General features: G+C 39.3%; 2 protein-coding genes across 5 annotated transcripts in view; one reads left to right on the forward strand and one right to left on the reverse strand.

Annotated features, from left to right (window-relative positions):
• The window catches only part of znf148 (zinc finger protein 148), an 8,038-nt gene extending 6,411 nt beyond the window's left edge, over positions 1–1,627 (reverse strand). For both annotated transcript variants that reach the window (XM_005935751.3, XM_005935750.3), the window contains exon 1: positions 1,505–1,627. The gene's annotated coding sequence lies outside the window, so the exon portion shown is untranslated. The remainder of the gene's footprint in view (positions 1–1,504) is intronic.
• A 768-nt stretch (positions 1,628–2,395) lies between these two features.
• Positions 2,396–23,263, forward strand: part of LOC102295702 (dehydrogenase/reductase SDR family member on chromosome X) — a 48,278-nt gene continuing 27,410 nt past the window's right edge. The window contains exons 1-2 of one of the 3 annotated variants that reach the window (XM_042226240.1): positions 2,396–3,165; positions 19,067–19,174. In XM_042226240.1, coding sequence (XP_042082174.1) covers positions 19,069–19,174 — 106 coding nt within the window. In that variant the 5' untranslated portion in view covers positions 2,396–3,165; positions 19,067–19,068. Of the gene's footprint in view, positions 3,166–15,710; positions 17,524–19,066; positions 19,175–23,263 lie in introns of those variants that run through there. The other 2 variants (XM_005935754.2, XM_005935753.3) reach the window with 2 other exon arrangements.

Below are 23,263 nucleotides of genomic sequence, written 5' to 3' on the forward strand. Positions count from 1 at the left end.
GGGTCTGACTACCTTAAAAGACGTGTATTTCCAATTGCGGAGTGAAACTATGAAACCATGAGAAGAAAGATTTCCACTACACCACCAACAATAGACTATTTAAATCTAAAAACATAAAGAAAAGTCTTGCATACCAAGTCAGATAAGCTGTATCTTTACTGATCTGTAGAAATTGGCCAGTTTAGCGTCTCAGTTCAAAGTTGTTGTGCTTATTTTCTGTCTCTTTTGTTTCTGAGCATGTGAACACATGAAGCATGCCGCCGTCTGTATGTTTACATGCTTGTGTTTTGACGTGCACAGGTACGCTTGCATTCTGGCCTTCTTCCTCCATTTTTTTTTGCCTTCATGCAAGTGTAGCAGTTATGATTGTATATATTCTAATTTAAACTCTAAACTCTGTTTTCTAATGTTTTAAAAGAACTACAAGTATATGTAAAGTGATAAACCTAAACCGTCAAAACATAAGATGGGCATATTTCTTACAAACACAGCTACATATCGAGAATAGATTATTTCAATCAGCCACCACAGTACATTATACTGTTGTATTACGCCGATGTTGCCTATATTCGGAGTTACATTGCACTCTGATTAGATGGCTGACTAACGTGAAAATCACTTTAGCTCAACCTGGCAAAAAGCTAGCTACCGCTGGACTTGTGGACCGTTTGGTTACAGGTTTGACGCTGTTCCTAACACAAACTGAACAATGAAACAGCGGGGCCGATAAATATCTGTCAGGGTTTTAACACACACTGACAGCCACTTAGTACGATATGCAAACGCACTCTCTGTGTCGCTTTGGTTAAGTGGCTTTAAGTCGCTTGCTAGATAGGCAGCAAGCTAGCTAGCTGCGCTCGTCAAACCTCAAAAACATTCATAACAACAGCAGGAGAAAACACAGGAAGACAGGCGACGGCGTCTTCAAATTAAAAGCTTCCTCAACGCTTTAAGTAAACAATACCGGAACAGGCTTTTAAGTATTTACCATTCTCATTGAAACACAAACTGTGTAGTTCGTCTGAACCTTACGAACTCGTATTTTTCCACAACCTTGCAATATAAAGCGCATTACTTGGGACTTTACCTTGAAGGCCCAGAACGGAAGTTCCAATATGCACGCACCTACTTCGCGAGCATTTACGGCCTATTTGAAGCTAGTGAGCTAACCACTAGCAATTTGCTGCAAACATTGGTCTTTCTCTTTTGATATAACATTCGTTTGCAACTGCATCTTCATAGCTGCGGTACCTCCTTATATGTGGCATTCAACAGCAAATTTAAGCTCACACTAAACGACACATGTGACACATAACACAACTTTCCCTTACTTATTAGCAATAACTGGCTTTAGCTTCCTCAGCCACTCTGCTAAATAGGCCACAATCTTCACAAGCTAACGTTCGCTAACCACCTTGTTCTCTACCACGACAAACAATAATACGCGTGAGTAGTGCATATTTGATATGAAAATAATTGAAAACTTAATTTTATTTCTCCTTACCTACGCGTATTAAGCCCGTTTAGCTGTCATGATTCTTATCCAAGACTACAGTGCAGTGATGGTGTGCGGAATAATCAAATACACCATCATCAGGACATGGAAATTTAAATCTGTCGCCATCTAGTGGTGCACGGTGGTATTCGAGGTGAACGCTGCGCTTCTCATCATGCAACTGATAATGTCCTTTCGGTGTCCTACTTCTGCAGCCTAAATGTTCATCAGTGATGCCTTAATAGCCCAGTTATTTCTAGACTTTGATCCCATTATTGTTTTGCACCGTTTTTGGAAATGGCAACTTAAAATAAGCGCGCGGTTTTTTTTCCAGTGATTTAATGTCTTTGAATCGCTTGGGTGGTGGGTAACCGTGATGATCTGATAGGAATATCATGCAGAAATACACGACCTTTTTCGGGGGTTATTAACTGTTGCTCACATTAAAAAGCTGTTTAATGCAGTCATCTCTTCTGTCATGTAGTGTTTGTATTTTCTGAATAAAACACACTCCCAATTTCTTAACGTATATCGGTCATATAGGTTTAAACATGGATATCTTGCATTTTATGTGAGGAAAGGCGCATATCCTCTAGCCTTATCAGTTACGACCTTGTCTTAATTAGCCCAGATGGAGTATACGTGACAAGAGTTTTTGATGGCATTTGCACACCATCTTCTTTTTATTATAGGATTAATACTTATAAAAAGATGCGCAAGACGTACCAACCGCTTAGGCTAGTCTGATTAGTAATACAACAAAATAGGAATAAAGCGCGCATCAGGTGGAAATGGAAACATTAAAAATGTAGAATTATATTTTAATCCTTGGACTGACAGCTTGGCCAAAAAGGGGGGTTCGAAGGGTCGTGATAAGATGATAGCCTGTCATCCCCAGCCATCTCACACATACGCATGCACACTCACACACGCCGCTGTGAGGAATACTAATCAACCTGTTTGCCGACAAGTGCAGCAGCTCGACGCGCAACTTAGCACTTTTCCATTCTGTGTCTGGAAACATCTGTGTGGGCTTTTATTTTATTGTATTGTATTGGTGAATTTCAAGTGTTTTTTTGTTGTTGTTTTTTGCCGTCCTCTTTGCAGGAAGCGCGGGTGTTATCAGTCCAGTCTCACCTGTCGCTGCGTCTTCTGATGTGCGACAGGCAGTGAGGGAGTGTGGATCCGGGGAAATACAACCCACTGCTGTGCCGCTTCTAGCAAGGGAAGCCCCCACGCGTTGCGCGCCCGGATCGCCGGTAGAGAGGCTATTCGCGTGGCGGAGTGCGTGTGCATGCGCGTCAGGTTATAAATGTGTGTACTTGAGCACGGCAAAGCCCCAGGCTCCATCCTCAACAGTTGCCACCGGAGCGGCGGAGAGGAGAGGAGGAGAGCGAGAGAGATAGCAGACTGAGTACGGACGGACGCGGAGCTCCACGCCGCTCTGCCCGGCTCTGCTCCTGACATGCAGTCGCTCATCTCTCCGGTGACCAAGGCCATCCTAGTAGCGCTCTTCATCTTCGCCATTCTCCTCATTCTCTATGTGATCCTTTGGTACATTTGCAGAGACGTGGACTGCGACCACGGCATTTGAGGATTCCGTTAAAACGGAGTAACGGAAATATCACAATGGGTCGCACAGAGGAACCAACAGAGCCCAGGGTCATTTTGTAAGTCTGCTTGTCTTCCTTTTTGTCATTTGAGTTATACTCGTGTTGTATTTTTGCTTTTTTAATTCGTGGTTATCTGTGTATCTCTTGTGTCCGTGTCTGCGTGTGTACACGCGCGCATTCCTGTCGCGCGTAATGTTAAATGCGCTCTGGTTAAAAGGTGATGACCGGCGTGCGTCTCCACAGGCACCCGGTTATCCCGAGCCTTTAATGAGCAGAACCCCGGCTTCCTTTCTCCTCAACTTGACAGCGACCATTCATCAATAATCTCTTATGTATTGGAGACGCGCTCTTGGTACTGATGGGGAATTCTCAAAGGTGAAACAATGTCATTAGCGGGGGGGACATCGAACTGGTGTCAAACGGAACACGGAGCGTGCGCGCGTGTGTGGGATCGCAATGAGTGGAGTACGGAGACCGTCAGTGACATTGCGGTAAACTGCGTGGATGTTCCTTAAGGTCAGGAATAACAGTGTTTACCTCAGTTTCCCAGTATTGATTGCCCCCACTCCTCCTGCCGTATATCCGCAGCATTAGTTCATATTCAGTTCATCCTGATCTCCGAGGATGCTTCACATTGGCATTTTACGTCCAACGAGATAACGGGATTATCTCCACTGGCTCCTGTGCGTCTTATTCCTAATCTGTCTAGTGCCATGTTTCTGCGTCCTTATCATATATGTTCCGCTAATTCTTTTACGCATAGCGCATTTTTTAATTCCCCCAGACAACTGTGAGCTTATTTCATTGTTCTATGGCCAGTCTTGGTTTAGGAAGGTGTACTGATATTTACTCTTACACCCACACACATAAATAAACACGCTGCAAATTGGCCAAGCACTTGTCCCTATTGCAGGCACCTTGGCCCCCCGTGCATGCAGACTATCACATGCCCCATAAAGCTATTACACATGTGAGATGCCTGCCATTTTCATCATGGTCCAAAGCATTTTATGTTACCTTAACCAACATTCAACTGTGAAAATTAACACATTTTGGATGTTTCAAAGTGAAGGATTTGAAGGACACACCAAGGACATGTGATTTTTTAAGTGTGAATGCATAGAGAAAGATTCGTGTTATTTATTTTTTCAATCACCTGCAGAGTAGAGTTGATTTGTTTTCTTCACATCTTTGCAACATAAATATATCTTACACATCCTGACACAACAAAAGGACAAAGAAAACGCATGACTTGATACTTTGAAATATAACAGAGCAGTGATTACTGAGAGATAATCGCTGACTGCAGCTGACACTCTAGTTTCACCACTTGCTAGACCACATCACTATTTCTTCCATAAACACCACAGGGGATTAAAAAAAAGCCTGAGCATCTCCTCAGCCTAACTCACCAGGAAAGTGCAAGTTTAGGCTTAAAATTTTTAAACCTTCTTATTTTGAGCTACGGTTGCAACACTCTAGTATTTAAATATCCAAGAGCAGCCTAAATGCTGGATGCAGTCATGAGGAAGAAACCCCGCAGCCTCTTAAACTGTTGTGAGTGCTCTCCTGCGGAGAAAAGGAGAGTGGCTGGATGGCAGATGCCCTTTTTGACCGGACAACTAAATGATTTCTGCGAGCCAAAAGCAAATATGCAGCGAGCCTGTGACACCTTTCAACACACACACACGCACACACATATACGTGGCCACACACACAAGCTGAAAACGTCAGCTCCGACTCTATCAGCTTCAGTAATGGCATAACAAGGGAAAGAGAAGGAATGGAAAGGTACTTATAATACCTGCTCCAGCTGTCTGTGTCTGTCTAAACTAGTGTCCTGGTTTGTGTATGTGTGTTTTAACACAGAAAGAAGGGTAAAAAAAAAATGTTTGAGTGACTTTGTGCAGTTTTTTTGTTTTTTTTTTGTAAAGGAAAATGGCTGCATGTGTGCATATGTGTGTGTGTGTCACAGCGTGGGAGGGGGTTAAACACTGACATGCTCCTGGTTGACAGATACAAAAAAAGTGGAGCAGGGAAGGCTCAGTGGTAGTCAGTGAGGGAGACAGGTTGTGTGTGAGTGTGTGTACAGTAGGAGTGCACACATGCATGAGTATGAAATTCACTCAAGTTTATTGAAAATGTGTTCATTCATTGAATACATGTGTAAACTGTAATACTGTAGTGTGCCAACTGTGTAAGGGCATAAGCAGTTTATGTAGTGTGTTTGTGTGTGTGTGTCTGTGTTGGCAAATTGTTAAACAACCCTTATCATACACACTCTGATTATTAAAAAAAGAACAGAATCCTTCCTACATTGTCCAGCTGTTTCTTTAATGAGAACGAGATGAATCATAAGCATCATTTGGAAACAACACAGCAGATTAATACCAGTTTTGTTACACCTAAATTAAACAAATACGCTGTAAGAGATGAAAATATATCATAACTCAATCCCTGATTTTTTTTTAAAAAAATGTATCTTTGTGGTGACTGTATCAGCTGTTTTGTTTAAAATTTGTCAACTGTTCCTCACTAAGGTGTGTTTTTATTATCCTAGTCGATGTTCTCGGGTACACCAACACAGCAAACACTGATCTTGTTCTCTTCTGCTTCATTTTAATATTGAAATGGGAGAAGCAGCTAGTTCTCGAATATATTTTCCATTGTGTTTATCGTTCCCTTTTTAAAAACAGTCACTTTAGTATGGAAGCATCTTTCTCCATGAAAAAAACCAAAGAGATAATAACCCGAAAGTTTGACTTCTGCCCCACTCCAAAAAAAAAAGTTACTTTTTTTTCAGGGGCGGACACAACCTTCCGAGCTCCTGTTTAAATACAAAATTTTGGTTCATGTTATTGTTGCCACCTCTAAAAGTTCCAACCTCCATTGAGAGAAATATTGTTTTTCTCGTTATTCAGCATGTCAAAATAGTACTAAAGTCTACTGTTCTTATAGCCGCAAATGAAGGCAACTTGCTGTTCGGACGCAAAGTAATCAATGCTAAGATAGATAAAATGACACACACTCATCTGCTGTTCAGGAAATGTGAATGAATGTAACCTGAAAATGACAAGACACATTTGGAAACCAAAGCACCAAATAACAACATATTTCATAATTATTACTCATCAGTAAAATTGAACATCTGAAACTTTTAGACTGCTTCATTATTTGTTTTATATTCAGTGATTCCATGTCTACAAAAACATTTTGCAACATTCAGCCTGGTCATAAATTAAATTTCACAAAACTGATTTTTGTGAAATTTAATTTGTTCTGCACCAGTGAAAACCTCTGCAATTGAAAAGTGAAGGTAGCGCGGAAGTGCTAAAGACTGCAGTTCCTCAAATAACCACTTGAGGCTGGCTCCAAATCGAGTGCATTCATCAGGTCATTTTCCGTGGGTCATGCAGCAAGGTGCACTCTTGACAGGTTGCTAGACAAAGAACCATTCACACCTAAGACCAGTTCATCATTAATGCTAACATGCATGGGCTGTGGGAGGAAGCCAGATTCCTGGAGAGAACCCACTCAGGAACACATAGAACATAGAAATTCCACACAGAAAGGCCCCAGCAGGTCAGTGGGTTGAAATTCAGGATCTTCTTGCGAACAACCATGCTGAATCTCTGTTACACTTTTCTTTAAATTCTACTGAGACTTGGCTGATTAGGGGTGCTGTTACGTTGAGTGACAAACAGATGGTCTTTCATCATTTGTTTAAAGGCTTGGCCAGTGTGTGTGTGTGTGTGTGTGTTTTAAATTTAGCATCTCTTCTGTTATAAACTGTGAACCATGGCTGCACCTTTTAAACCAAGCACTCCAGCCGTGTTTGCATCACCTGTACCCAGGTCAGTTAGACTATAAAAAAGGTAATCTTCTTCTTCTTCTCTTTGTTTGCATATTAATTTTTTAAGGAGGACGTCGACAAAGATGGAAAGGATTCGTTCAGCCTGCTTGAATTTTAATACGTTTTGATAGATCCAGGTTCAATTGAGATTGAAGTTATAAAATATGTAGGGATAAAAGTAAATTATTGAAACTTGAAGAGAAGAAGGGATTTGTTAACATATTCAAGCCTCACAATGTGCGCAAACTGTATATGACAAAGTGTGTGTGTGTGTGTTGCTGCAGACATGTAAAAAAAAAAACCTCTTCAGCCCTGCATAATACTCCCCCCCATAAATATAGTATGCAGACCAGATGACCAGATCATAAATATGAATGTAAATAGTCAGAACTTTTTTATCTGGGATGGAAAAATGTGGTGTTTGTCAAAGAGCACAGAAGCTCCATGAAAATCTGATGGCTAAAGAGGGAAATTTAATGATCCTGTTGTTTGGCATTTACTGTAAATAATTAATACTTATGTATATTTCAGTTTTTAACATTGGCTTTTCAGGTGTTGCACACCATATTGTTAATTTATTTATAAACATTCTGGATGTCCATCAACAAGATAATTCCCAGGACATGCATAAAGTCTATCTGCTTAACTAATTTACCAAAATCATGTGTAATTAAAAATAACCTTTACCCCTTGATGAACTCATTATTATTTTCTGCTCCATTGCTACTCACAATCACTCTGCCAAAAAAAGGTGCGTCGCCTGACTTTGAAAGAACTGGTCTTTGTTTTGAGATCATCTGATTTTTAGAAAAATGTAAAACCTTCATGTTTGGGTCATGAAATTACCAAGTTACATTTAAAAATTAAAAAGCTAACAAACTGCTTTGACTTGAAATTACTTTAAGGTGAACGCTTTAACAAATGTGACATGGGTGTGTGTGTTTATGCGTGTGCGTGTGTCTATCTCATTAACCCTCGAGTGAATCCATCCATTCACACAGACACTAATACATACCCCATAGCGATGCGGTCACTGAAGTGAAATGAGTTTAATTAACTTCATGACATCAAAAATAAAACATTTTGTGGCTGTTAAGTTGCGATGTTACCTTGAGGTTTTGTTGGTTTTGGTCATGCTGTATAGTTTGGTAATAATGAGAATATCTCATATAAAAATGCTTTGACTTTAATCAAATCCTGACGGTCTCACCAAAGGCTACAAAAAAAAAGAAGAAGTTTAATAAAGGCTTTTTAAATACAGATTAAAATTTACAACTGGAATTACAATCTCAAGTCAAATATACTAAAGATGTTTTGATGTAGAACAGGGGATGGCAAACTCCACAGAGCTAATTTTAAGCAATTCTTGACACCAAAAATCTTTATGGAGCAGCAAAATGTGTTTGAGTCTTATAATAACTTATTTAAGCTATTTTTTTTTATGTATTTCTAGTGTTTAAATAACATTTTTACTTGGTATAACCAGAGAAGTTTAACTTTTCGGGTTAAATAAAGTGCATTTCTCTTATTTTACCTTAATGAGGGTGATAACCTAGTAAATATAAATATGTGTCTTTTAATGTTATTAATGGGTGTAATTTAAAAAGAAAAAAGAAAAAAATAATATAGCTCTCAATATAGTCAATGTAAACAAAAATGTGCTCAATTTGATTTGAATTAATGTTCAGCAACAGAGCCAGTAATGTTGGACATAAAACAAAGAATTTTCCTTTGTTACATTAGAATCCATAGTGTTATGAACCATCAATGCTATTGCAGGGTAGGTTCAGCAAAATTAAGGGGATAAGTCCTTTTTTTTTCAGAGTCACATTGAGTCACTGGAGATAGGGAAAAAAAAGAGCGACATATGGCTCTGGAACAGCAAATATGAGACCCCAGAGTTACTGTACTGTTTTTATCTTAGTTTGTCCAACTGAAATTATAGAGAAAGTCTTTTTTTAATGTCCTGTGCATTAAGCTGTATATTGCAGTAGCATCAACGGTTCATTATTGCTAAGGATGTGCTTACAAAACCAAAAAAAGAAGTTAGTAATGAGACAGAAAACATGCTCTTCTTTGAGAAATGATTAGTTGCTTCACTCGTGTGCCATCTTATTATTCACTGCCATCAGTACAAGGCTGTATGTCTGGGACATCCTGTGGAATATCATATTTGTGACGCTGGGTCATCCTGAGACAGCTTCAGCTGTCTCAGGGCAAGTACTTTGTTTTCAGGTTAAGATTTCCATAGGGGTTAATTTTAGGAGGGACAAAGTATTAAAACTAATCTCAGCATTTTTTTTGCCTGTGTGAGTGAACGCTGTAGAGCCGGGGTGGGAAATATTCCCAAAGGGGCACATGAGAAACTGGGACTTTTGTCGAGGGCTGCGCCAAGAAGTTGAACTCAGTTCGGCTCAATTTTAAATTTATTTCTTTTTAAACTGTATAAACTGCAACTCAACCCAAGAGTAGATGTTACAATTAAGCCCTAATTGTGGCCTCTTGGGAAAATTAATTGCCCTCCCCTACTGCTCATTCCTGAGCATCTTTTTACGATGATCTCACTGTAAAAGGGGAGATTCCTCATTGTGAAGGTCTACAACTAAAATTGTAGACCTTCAGAAATTGGCTCTCAGAAATAATGCAGATGCACTGGAACATGCATACACACACACACACTCAACACACACACACACACACACACACACACACACACACACACACACACACACACACACACACACACACACACACCTCAAAGCCATAAAAATAGATTGTGAGTGACTCAGCCGTTATGTAAAGTCCATCTCTGATAGGGCCGCCTGGGGCTGTTTATGTCAGTTTAGCTTGACGGCACTAGAGCTGAGGTGACACATGTCTGCTGTGTCCGAGCTTCAACACACATTCACAGAGCCACACACACGTGCACGCACACTTTTCCCAGAACATACGTATGATCCTCTCAGTCTTCTTTCCTCTCTGCATTCACCAGCGTGTGTCCCCCAATGGACAAGGATGTGATATAGTCAGCGTAATGGACTCCCCGCAGCCCAAACAGACTACGTTATTAGCATTTTAGCGCAGACTGGGACGGAAACACCACGTTAGACATGATTCATATCCACCATCCCTCTGGTCAGTTAGGCAGCTCAATCAGGACTGGTAAACATTAGCAACTGTGGACTTAAATCAAGAGTATGACTGTAGATTAACTTGATTTTGCTTTTATTAAACATCAAATCAGATTCCGCCACAGAAAATATGTTATACTGGGAATTTGATTATATATTTATCAACTGTACTGGTCCCCTATGAGAAAACCTGGGCGGTCTTAATTATAGTGAGACATTTTAATCAGCTTCCATCGATGTTTCCTTCCTTATTATCCTGGGTGTGAATATAGACCTTTACACTGGTGCAGAGAGTTTTGTATCCTCAGCAAAGTGTGCAATGAGTGTTTGGGGAGGTCACATTTAAAGATCCAAATTTATCTGAAAGTTCTGCTGACCAGCCATAAACACATAATCATAAACACAATTGTTGAGAGTAGTAATGGCCTCTTGTCACCATCCCCATTCCTTATCCACATGCCACCACACTTTTTGCTTACTGTATCTTTGCTTTAATGATTCCCATCCACTCTTAGACATTAGGAAAAACGGGTTTGCATGTAATGATGGTTGGACCCTAAATGCAGATTCGCAAGAAGGCAGGGATCAAATGAGAACCTTTATTAAAGCCATTTGAGTAGTCTGAAAGGCTACAAAATAACAAAGTCAGGTAACAGTAGGACATGCCAAAGAACCAAAACAATTTGAGGGTGGCAGAATGGAAACAACTTGGGAACTACACACAGCTGAACTACATCTGATAACAACACTCTGGGAGGTAAATTTGGCAAAAAGATACATGACTATCAAAATAACACAGGAAGTAACGAAACAGAGAGTATCTCACTATATATGGGGAACAAGGAATGTAACGTGAACTGATAGGAGGAATACCACAAACACAACTGTAACTGCAATAAACAAGTACAAAGCTGAAAATGCAAAAAGTAAGAATCAGACTGAATGTAAGTAATGATAAACAGAGCTTAAGACTTAAAAAACCAACGAGCCAGGACCATTCCTGGATTATTCAGGCACATTTCCTTTTACATATCTGTACATTTTCAATATTTAAAATGGCTTTTAAAAAGGGTTAGACATACGGGAAAGCAAATAAGCACTGTGATATCTTCTAAATGACCTAAAACATACCAGACAGTTATTCAGATCCCATTTCATAATGCTAGACCGGACTGCTTGACCGAGCTGAAGTGGGGTTTTGGGGTTTAACAGAGGGGTAGCTGACGCCCTTGAAGCCAAGAAAGCAGTACACATAAACATCCTTGAAGGTTTTCTGTGTTCACATAATCCTGGAGTGTGAGACAGGAAGAGAAAAAAGCAGAGAGAGAGCGAGAGATGAAAGAGTCTCCTCGTATCCCGTCTCAGTGACAACAGGTCTCAGACAGACAGAAAGAGAGGCACACACTGACTCACAGACTGTTAAATTGAATGTGTTAAATACTGTGTGTGTGTGTCTGTCTCGCTGTGTGTGTGTGTGTGTGTGTGTGTGTGTGTGTGTGTGTGTGTGTGTGTGTGTGTGTGTGTGTGTGTGTGTGTGTGTGTGTGAGTGTTCGGTGTACAGAGTTAATGACAGTCTTAATTGGTGCAGGCAAATATCCCTCCCACTGTTCCTCATTCTACATCTACTAATAGAAAGACATTCACTCCCTTAAGACAGTTAGCAATAATGGTGGTGGGATGTATTTGATAAACATGAATGTGCGCACACACACATATACACAGATTTTTGTCTCTTGCATTCTGATGAACTCATTGTGCACATCTTGCATGCATTATTAACATCTTTACACTTAAGCCTCCACAGCCAAAACACGCAGTATAGACTCTTACATATTTTGAAAGACTGCCCTCGGTTCCACCTTTTAGGCAGGTACCATAAATGGAGGGATTGCTTGGCCCAAGTTTAATTTGGGAAGTTGTTGAAAGCTTGTGAGATAGGATGGCTTTAGAGTTATGCTTATCTTTCCTGGAAACTGGAAAGAGTTATAGTTCAAGTTATTATACGGTCAAGTTATCATGTGAGAGGAATTTACTCTAATGCTGATCAGCTGTCTGAAGCTTGTTGAAGTTCAGCATGTTGTTTGAAACATGCTAAAAATGAGCGATTGAACAGACAATGATTTGACCTGTGTTCCTGATTATTTAGCCATCCAGCTATGGTCATGTTGGTGATCCAGTAATGAAAACGCAAAAGATTTTAGGACACAGTCAACTTTTGAGTTATTAGTAAAGACATTGAAATGCATGTAAAACAGAGTGAGTGTCAATATTCAAAAAAATGTTCTACATCTAATGTGAAGCCAGGTAGTTGGTATATGATGTCTGTAGATCCACTGCAAACAAGTGCAAAAATCTCAGGTTTCACTTTCATGTTTACAAGCTGCCCTTTGGCTTTTCTCCCCATAGAAAACCTGTAGTGGCTACAGTTGAAGTGACACAGCTATTACCAATTCTGCCCACATAGTCTACTGCCTTTTCCCACCCATAGCTCACAGGACACATTTGGCCATCCGTGGAGGGGTTCTCCTTCTGAATGGCCTCTCCTGGGGTTTCTTCTCATTTTTCCTTGTTAGTTACAATAAAAGTGTTTCTTTCAGTAAGTTTTTTTCGTGTCTTCATAGGGAGCTGAGGCTGGGTTGGAAGCCCACGCTGCTGTGCCCTTTGAGACACGCTGGGCTCTACAAACAACCGCAAACAAGTGGGGTAAAGCACTAAAATCTAAACATTAAATGTTAAAGTACTGAACTCAAAGACAGGGATAGTTTAACACTTTAGAAAGTACACTTATGTGCTTCCTTGTCAAGAGATTTACAACTCTCATATTTTTCTAAGCAACATCATTTGAAGCTGGGCATAAAAGTCAATATATATTTTTACACTGTACACACTTTTTGCATATATTGAAAAAACAAATCGGTGTTAATTAGAGAAAACCTATAGATCTGAGTGCTCCAGCTCAGTTTCTAATCCTTATGCATCCTTATCACAACCTTCTATTAAAAGTTACTTTCTGCTGCTTTCTTATTCACAAAGGGCTGCCACAGCAGGTAGCATGTTTGATTTGGCAGATTTTTACATAACCCCCAAAGGGATTTGTGTCTTTTGTCTTGCTCGAATCAAACCCAGGATCCTTCACTTGTTAGGGAAACCGCTACACTACAGTCACACCTATTAACTGTGGAAAAACAGTATGCAAAACATTGCCCCTAAAAACACACTCAGGTTTAGTATTAAATTAAGTGCACTTTCCAGTTTTACCAGAAATTTGATGTGACTGGTTCCTTCTCTCCTTTCACAAAACATGACACCAAGAACACACCAATAGAAATATGCTGTGAACTGGTCAGTGGAAGACAGACGCATATTTTCTGCTATTTAAACAAACTCAAGAATAAGTATACATAGACCTGTGCTTTAGTTTGCAAGACAAGCAGTTCCCCTTGGATTTGTCTGTCTTTTTTTCTTTTTTCTGCATATACATGTACACGTGTCATTACAGGCTTTACACCCTGCAGCTCTGGATAAGTCTGCGCTTTGAATCTAACCTGGATTGTCTGCCTCTCGCATGGCAAAGACTTCTGAGGAAAAGCTACAAAAGAGGCAGCTCAAAGCCAGAGAAAAAGCTAACATCAATTCACACAAGCTGTTGCACTCCGGAGCCCAAATTGCCCATGACACACCCAGAAAATTCCCTTTCTTCACAATATGACACTTCACCTCCCATCTCTCGTGGGTAGCAGTTGATCAGGAACAAATACAAGCAGGGGAGTAGAGTGTTAAGGAAGAGCGCATCGAATCAGTATATAAAAACAGTTAGGGCCATTTTCTGCTAAAAATATCCAATATCATCTTCTTACCCAGAATAAGTCTATGAAAAAAATGAAATAAAAACTGCATTTTAACTAGCACACACACATGCACCACACACACACACACACACACACACACACACACACACACACACACACACACACACACACACACACATAGACAGATCCCGCAGAGCTGTTGTCAGCCTGGATTTACAAAATAAGACAAGTTGGGCTTTGCAGGCAGCCAGTGGTTGTCATCAAGACTAGGTGACTGTTAGTTGGAGCTATTTTGATGCTGTTCACATGTTATTTGCTTCACACACCCTCCTGTCACGTATTGTTCCCAACATGTCTCGCGTGCGTTCAAACGTATGTGGGAATTTTTGTGCGCGTGTGCGACTGTGTATTCATGTGTCTGCCTGATTTCCCATCATCCCAAATAATCATCCCACAGTCATGCGTGTGATGCGATTTCCGTTAAACAATAGCAGGCCGGCTCGCCTTACTGACCCACAACCTCTCAGGCTGCGGGTGAACAAACACTCGTATGTGCGCACAACTCATCCTCTCAGCTTGAATTCACAGCAACACATGCACTTTTGACTACACTCACAGCCTCTGCAGCTCAGCCTCCATCAGGGTAGTGGTGATGACACAGTTTCTTTATGTTGATGCTCATTTAACTGCCTTCCTGAGCTGACTTTAATAACCGAGGCCAACTGCATGTCACTGCAGCAGTAGCCTTAACCACTGCATACTGGGCAAGAAGCGAACTAATACTAATGATTTTCCTGCCAAGAGGGGGAAAAAGGGAAGTTATTGTGAATTCCGCAGACCTGTCTTTAACACAAATGGTTGTAATTTTATTGAAATGAGGGACAGACTGGTTGGCCTACTTTGAGTGTCAGTGATGATTCAGCTCACACTGTTAGCCTGTCCGTCACTGTAGTAGGTAATCTGTTCAGATGTGTAGATTATAGATGAAAATGGGCAGTCATTTATGTTTTTAAAGAAACTTTAATTTCACCTTTTGGGACAACTACTCAATCCTGGGTGGTATTTGTCAGTCAGGTGTCAATCAAATACTACACTTTTTCTAACAAATTATTAGATTTACACAAACAGTGTTCTTTCCACTTCAGAAGTAGAGAAATTGCATAGTCCATTACAAGGAGAAATCTTGTGTTAAAATTCTATGGAAGTAAAATTACAGGTCTGCTTGTAAAAATATTATCTATGACACATTTAGAGTATTATTGTCTGTCACATTATAAAAATGATCGTGCCCCTCTGCCATCACCTCCTAACCGTATATTCAGCTGGGACATGTGGTTTGGTGAGAGTAGTCCTGATAAAAAGACAGGAGTGGATGTGGCAGAGGTGGAGATGCTCAGAGTCTCTACTGGGGATTAGAAAAGAGTATATCAGACATCAATATAGTGGACAAATATACTGTTGAAGATATTGCTGAAAATGGAGCTGCCAGGCAGGAGGAAAACAGGAAGACCACAAAGAAGATCCGTGGATAGTGAAGGAGGACATCCTGAGGGTTAGTGGGGGCAGAGGAGGATTTTCAGTTCAATTCAGTTCAATAAATTTTAATTATATAGCGCCAAATCACAAGAACGGTCGCATCAGGGTACATAATACTGTAAGGTAAAGACTCTAATATATACAGTATTTCCCACCCCCAACAAACAGACAATCCCCTATGAGCAAGCACTTTGGTGACAATGGCAAGGAAAAACTCCTTTTTAACAGGAAGAAACCGTCGGAAGAACCAGGCTCAGGGAGGGGCAGCCATCTGCCGCGACAGGGTGGGGATGAGGATGCTAGGGATCGGGTGAGATGGAGGCAGATGATCCAATGTGGAGACTTTGAAAAGGAGAAGCCAGAAAAAGAAAAAGAACACATGAGGTTTTCAATATCGCTGCATTTTACTGTTGTGGTCACACTGGAGCCAGGCTTGAGGAAAAAAAATCAGACAAATAAAGAATGATTAAAGGTTAAGAATAAATAAAAACAAGAGTAAATAAAAACATTTTGCAAGAAATTAACCTCCAGTTTTCACCTAACTATTTGGGATATTATAAGAATGTTTGAAAAAAACCCCATAAGGGAATTGTGGGGTTAATTTACACCATAATAGAATGAAGTTGCCATTGTTGAACCATGTATGAAACACTTATTTAGAAGAATGAAGGTGCAGAAAAGTCAAAATGTAATACCCCTCTGAGGTCACGGGGTCTCAGGAGGATACATTTATTTTTTAAACTCTAATCTTTTGTCTCAGACAAAAAAAAAGTCTCAAGGAATCATTTATTTAAGCTTTAATAATTCATTATGTCATCATGCTTTGTGTCGTTGTCCTCTATATTTGATAGCTGCTTAAATAAGTTGGTGCTTGTGACCTCTAAGTATCACACAAACTCAGAATCACTGTACTCCATAGTGGCAGGTGACACAAAATGTCGGTGAAACTCATCCGATAATGTCTGAAAATATCTTCTTGACATTTGATTCTCTGAGCCCAGTGAAATGGCCAAAGATGTTCAGTATCTGCTGTAAGCAGGGGGTATTGGTCCTGATTAGAAGTCATGGGGTGTCACACAAAAGTGCCAGTAGCTTATCTCTAGAAGTGGAAAAATAATTTCTCTGAAGCTGTAATCCTCACTATCATGATAGGTGCTATAAATATTTATGAGAAATTATGATGACTAATTTATTAAATCATAAATTCATACAGCGTGTTAGTGTGCAGCCAACTTCAGTTATATCATAGTTTGTCACCTATCTAAAATAAATAAAATACCATATTTTGATTCTTTTTTAGTTAGTGCAATCAGGATTTTCACTGCTGAATTCCTACATTTCACCATCACAGCAGCCGCCAATAAAAGTAGGCTGGTGTGGAATCAAGCGATCCCTTGGGAAGAAAAACTGACAGGCAGACCAGAATTCACTGTTAGTTCAGACTAACCCTGCTCTAGAAACTTGTTCTTTTAAGTGTAACTTGGGAAATTATTTATCAGAATACTATGTGTCATCCCTCAGTTGATTTTTATCGCGTGTGACCTGGCTGGCAGCAGTTAATCAGGGAGTCAGTGAGCTGAAGGGTGCAATATGCTGGATCTACAGATAAGGATCATACGGCACATCAAGCAGCCAAGGAGCAGCGAGGAGAACGTGTCCCCTCCATCATACACTTATTTCAGCTTTACAGCCATGTGACAGATGACTTTAAGGGATCATGATTTCAAATAGCGGCTCTACGGGGAAAAATCTTTTGAAAAGTCAAGATTTTAAAAATAGATATGTCAGGGAATTGTTAGTCGTCTAATTTAATAATCTAAAAATGGAACATGAGTTGTTAGAAGATGTGTTAAGGAAGGAAGCGATGTTGGACAACTTCATATTGGAACGCGTCCCACAGACGTAACTCCGTTGTGGTGGTTTTCTCTGCCTCTGCACTGACGGCTCTTTCGGATACCAGCGTTACACATCCTCGCAGAGATGTTGTCTGCTTTTTGGTGTCATCTTCTGCCAGCTATAAAGCTTTACCTGCTTGGTTTAAAGGTGCTTTTGCTTCAACTGCTAAACGGACCTTTGAGGCTGCCAGGTCGGTTTAACTTTAGCTTACGTTAGTTTGACAAGTTGTAATTCAGTTGTAAGTGACAGCACGGGCAACCAAGTTGTAACCAATGAACGTGGGGTGCATTATAGTCAGCACGGGTTATCATTGTTCATTAGTACATGTAGCGGTCATTTACTATGTTGCACTTGCACATGTTAACACGATGCTAGGTATGTTAGCTAGTTTGTGTTAAGCTCAAAACATTAGCGAAAAAAATGATCATCTGTCGTCTTGTTTTTGCCGAATTCAGCCGAATAATTAACGATTCCGTAGAACATCAATGTGTCCTTTCCAAAGTTTCTACGATTGCCACCAAGCTTTGTGAGGTTAAATGTGCACTTTTCATAATGCTGTCTGGGCTAGTCCGCTCGTCGCCCAGAGACAGCGCAACTTAATTTTGTTGCAGACACCTGGTTAACTACACCAAAACTATAACCATGTTTTTATTTTAGGATTATTATTATTATTATTATTATTATTATTATTATCTTACTGAAATAAAAACAAAAAAGAGACGTCAGAAATAATCCAAACTGAAATTATATTGCTAACTTAGAAAAATAACTAGAATAAAAAATTTTAAAAAAATACATTGTTTTTTAAAAAAGAATTTATTTATCTAATTTATTTTTGTTCTTTTTCAATGTGGTTAACATAAGCTCGGGAGGCACTGGTGCAATGATTTATTCAGACTGAGCTTTCTGAATGAGTTCTGAAAACTTATTGTTCTGGATAAATACTGCTCACTGCACAATAAATAAAAACTAACACTGAAACCATTAAAATTTACTTAAAACTGAACATTTTTAAAAACTCAAACTAAACTGCCAGAATTGTGATACAAACCTGATGTTTTAGTGATACAGCATATGCAGACCCTTCTTTGCAGTCAGTTTCACCTAGCAAGAAACCGCAACCTCCAGAAACCACTGCCGACCAATCCAGAAATACATATTTTTCCCCAGCATCTAGTGGTTGTATCACATCCAATGTGGCAGACTCTTCCAGTCTTCTTGAAAATTGACAGGAAAGGGTATAGGAAGAACTCATGTGTTCTCTGGAATATGAACTGTAACTACATAATATATCATATGTTACTAGGGGAGTATAAGGTGAACAATATCTGCTGTCAGTTGTTTTCTGATATTTAACTCTGTTAATTTGAGTGTTATATCAGTGTTTCGTGTTTCTGATTAAAATAAATCAAAATCTGATAGCTTTCACACATTTCATAAAATGCTTTTTTTTTTTAAATTTATTGAACTTTTCTTCTATTTTGCATTTAATTAAGGTCCCTTTCTGTTATTATTTTGTTGCTACTGAACCCATAAAGTAACTTTAGTAATGAAAGAAAGTAAAGAAAACTTGTTATTCAGTACAATGGAAATAAAAAGAAAAAAATTCTACAAAAAGCCCATGTGTTTTTTACTGAGTTGTCATCTATAGAAACATCAACCTGTCCTGAAGAAGCTTCCTTATCAAGTGACTTTCTCTTTGATATCTTTGTCTCCTCTTCTGCTTCTGCCAGTGATGCCCAGACAAGATGGCAACGTTGCCATAGTGACAGGAGGAGGCAGGGGAATTGGTTATGAAGTAGCTCGCCACTTGGTCAGACTCGGGGCACATGTTATCATAGGTACTGTATGAAGCACGTCAACACTGATATGCAAACAGCACAAACACACATGATTTCCCTATAGGCTGGCTTGTTCACATACATAAACATTAACTGCACAAATAGCTATGAGAGATGTGTCCTAATACTGGAGAAAGTAAGACAAAAAAATGATGTTTCAAAAGATTCACACTCCTTTAAAAAACTTGGAATACTGTATGTCACATTACATATGCCTCAGCTTTCCAGAATCTCTATTACAATGCAGGAACAAATACCCAATGTATTAACCTCTATTAATATCTGTTAAAACATGCACCAATATCAGTTCCTTTGATAAGTGCTTTTATTTTACATATCACACAATTACACAAAAAGTACATTGTGTGTAGGGTGTGTAGCTGTGTGCAACAACAAACTGGATAGGTCCGTCTGCAGGTGGAAAAGTGCTGGCACGATAACTCTGTCTAACCACATAAGATGGTGAGAATACCGTAATCACCACTAAACAGACTTTAATTAGTTTTTAAATTGCTGTGCAGCACAAATGTAGGGTGAACGTAAAAGTCTAGAGCAGTGAATCCAAATGGACTCACCATTTGTTAGATTGAGGTAAGGTATGCTAATGGATGGGATGATACACATACTAGGTCCAGCTGCTGCAAATGAGCTGTCAAAGTGTCGTCACCTTGCATTCCAATCAAAAGAAGAACCGATGACAGATATGACTACAAGAGCACTTTGAAAGTTTGGTTTGCCCTTTGGTGTACTTTGGGCAACAAAAAATAGTTTGAAAATGACTGGTGTAGAGGAGGAAATGTCAGTATTTTTTAGTTGAGTCTCTGTTAATCCTGGCAAATTCTGAACAAGGCACCGCAGTGATAGCAAAGGATTATATTGACTTTTAGCAAGTACCACATATTGATTTCAGCATAACATATTCTACTGTGGACCACAAACTGCATATACATACTGAGATTGCATACATGGCTGTTGCACATGAATCAATTAGAGGCAAATATGTATGTGTGTAAGTTGAAAATATTTAAGTTTCCATCTCCAAAAGTTGATTCTGTTCATCTGGACGTAGCGTTTTGTGGGACAAAACGTTACGTCCAGATGAACAGAATCAACTTTTGGGGATTTACTTTCCTGGATGATTGAGAATGCATCAAGACGATTTAAGTTTCCACAAAAAATCTGTCTCGCATTGTGTTGCAAAAGCCTCCTGGCTAATAATCTCTCACAGACTGGATTTTCTTCACTCCACAGAAAATCAGAAAAGGAGAACTAGCCAATTGTCAGCTGTGTCATTTAACTTAATTTTTATAGTGAAAAGGAGGAGACTAAGAAAAATAAGCAAATTTACAGAAAGTCTGGGTACGTTCTGAGAATATCTTAGTATTTGAGCCCAGTTAGAAGTTTGTAGTTCTCAAATGAAACTTTGCTTAACCTTTGGTCTGAAAACAGAAGGACAGACATTATGGTCAGTGTTCTGTCTTCACCATTATCCCAAAGCACCAGTGAAGCTGAATGATGAGGTGTCCATGATAACATAAAATCTATTATAGACTGATCAAACCACAGCTGTATAATACCCAAGGCATCCTCTGTTTGTCTACCTAAAAGCGTACTGTTGTCAGAAACCCTCTTGACACCTCATTGATTCATGCTAAGGGTTGGAATAGCTTCAAAACAGTTTGTTTTCATCATTAGGAAATGTGTGTGATTCTTCACTGTGAGGAGATTTAAAGACTTTCAGAGCTTCACTGGGATTAAAGGGCTGTTATCAAATTGGGTGTTAAAATGCAAATTCAAGGATTATGACAGGCCTTTTTGCATAAACAAGGTCTGCTATTGTTCCATTATTCATTTAGCTATATTTATTGTGGGAAGGTAAATGCAGTAAAACCAAATGTTAAAAAATGAAATGCTTCACGTTACAGCTTCTTTAAATGTCTATGTAAAAATGTATTTCATGCAAAAAATACAAAAGTGAATTTGAACGTGTAGGCAAGGCAAAATATGCAAAAGAATGTAATTCCAGAAGTAGTTTGTTTAACTGAATATAGTTTACCATAACAAATGATGTGCGTTGTTTTAATTTTAGCTACCATCAAAGGTTTGGGGGAAAATACAGATAAAGGCTGTGAGATAATAGCAATTTAGAAGTCTGTATGTGTACTCTATATAAGTAATCAATTCCAGGTTTTCTATCATGTGGCATGTCTCTTTTTTTCATTTCATGTGCCACATGTCCCATGCCACTCCTGCTCTACCTGCCTAGAACCACTTGCTAGAGCAGTGATTCCCAAATTTTTTCGCTAGGCCTCCCTTTGTTTTACAAGAAAATCCCCCCCCCACCACCAGACACACACACACACTCACACACACAAACGCATCCTCCAACTACACAAATTTCAAACCTCAAACCTTTTGTAAACAATTAAACAGATATGAGAAAACTGCAATAAGTTACGGGCAGCAATAGATCAGGCTATTAACTCTTTTATGCTATGTCCACACCTACACGAGTATTTTTGATTCCCCCAGCTTTTAGCAGGTTTTTCTATGCGTTTGGGCCTTTCGTCCACGCGTAAACGGCATGAATAACTGAAATCAGAGATTTTTAAAAACTCCTGTCAGTTTGGAGATTTTCGAAAACTCTGTTTTTGCGTTCACGTGTAGACGAGGAATACAGAGTTCATCACGCAACATTTCACATCGCGCGTGCTCCCGAGCACTTGTGCAGGTGAAGCCAAAGGGAAGATATGCTTCACCATATTTTCTAGTCTTTGGCTTGGAAGGAAGCTGGTTTGGAAACATATTTGGTGATGCTTCATCTTCTGCTTTGCGTTTGTGTGGGAGCCCCGTCAAAAACCTCTCCATTATCCTGGCAGTGTCCAAGCATTCTTTTTTTTTTAAAAAAAAAAATCATACCGTGACCCCCCCACAATGGCTCTGAAGACGTTTGCACTAGTTCAGAGTTTTTCTGACTATGGAGCACAAGAAAGGCAGCTAACTCAAGTGATGAAATAGTGTTCTGTCTATACTTAACAGACCAATTTTAAATAGTACTTTTAGGCACTTTGTTAGTAGCAGCCATTCTCATTTCTTTAATTGAAATCATGAAAAAATGCCAAAGATAATTGTTTCACAAGCATAAAACAGTATTTTTGCAACAAGGCAATTCGCAAAAAATCTTTAGCCAAAAACTTGGCATATTTTGGCATGGACTTCACTGTGTTCTTAAATAAAATGTGTAAACTGCGCAAGTTGAGGACAGATGGAAAAAATGGCAGTCCTTAAAAGGTATTTAAAGCAGATAAACTGTTTCTTAAAATCATGTCTCAAGACCTGAAACAGGAACTGAGAGATTAGTTCAGTTCATCTACTCTTTGCTGAAGCCTCATCAGAAATGGTCTCGTGGAAGGATGGCTGTCAAGAAGCTATTCTTAAACAGGGAGAAAAGGCTGACGTATACTAAATTACACAAAAACTACTGGACCAAAAAAACAATAAGTGAGTTTTATGGAGTATTAAATCTATATTTCACATTTTCTGGTTTAAATTGTCATCAGTACATATGAAGGAGGTCAGGAGGGATGTCCAACTGTCAATGTCTACAGTTATCGGTAAAACACAGTGGAGATGCTGTTATGGTTTAAGGTTGCATTTCAGCCGTGGTGTTCGAGATCTTTTTAAAATCTATCTAATTATAAATATAGGAAAGACTTCGATCAACCATGCAGTACCATCTGGAAATGGTCAGATTAGCAGCTGCTTTATTTTTCATCATAATTATGATTCCAAACAGACTATCAATGTGGGAAACAGATATCTGCATAAATACAATGGAACACTATAAGTCATGGTTTGGAATCCAGAGCCTGGACCTCAACATTATTGAAGCAGTGTGGGAATGTCTTGACAGAATGTTATGGGGTTTGATTTCAACTCACTCTTCAAAGACTGGTCATAAATCATGAAATTATTTAGTTGAATTGGTGCTTTTTTCTTTCTTTTTTACATTTAAAACCTATATTAGGTGCCAAAGTTAAGCACATTGGAGATGCCATGCACAGAACAGCAAAATCTTCTAGGGTGAGA

Source organism: Haplochromis burtoni, unplaced genomic scaffold (assembly GCF_018398535.1).
Source record: "Haplochromis burtoni strain Fernald_Lab_line unplaced genomic scaffold, NCSU_Asbu1 Contig_202, whole genome shotgun sequence".
NCBI lineage: Eukaryota > Metazoa > Chordata > Actinopteri > Cichliformes > Cichlidae > Haplochromis > Haplochromis burtoni.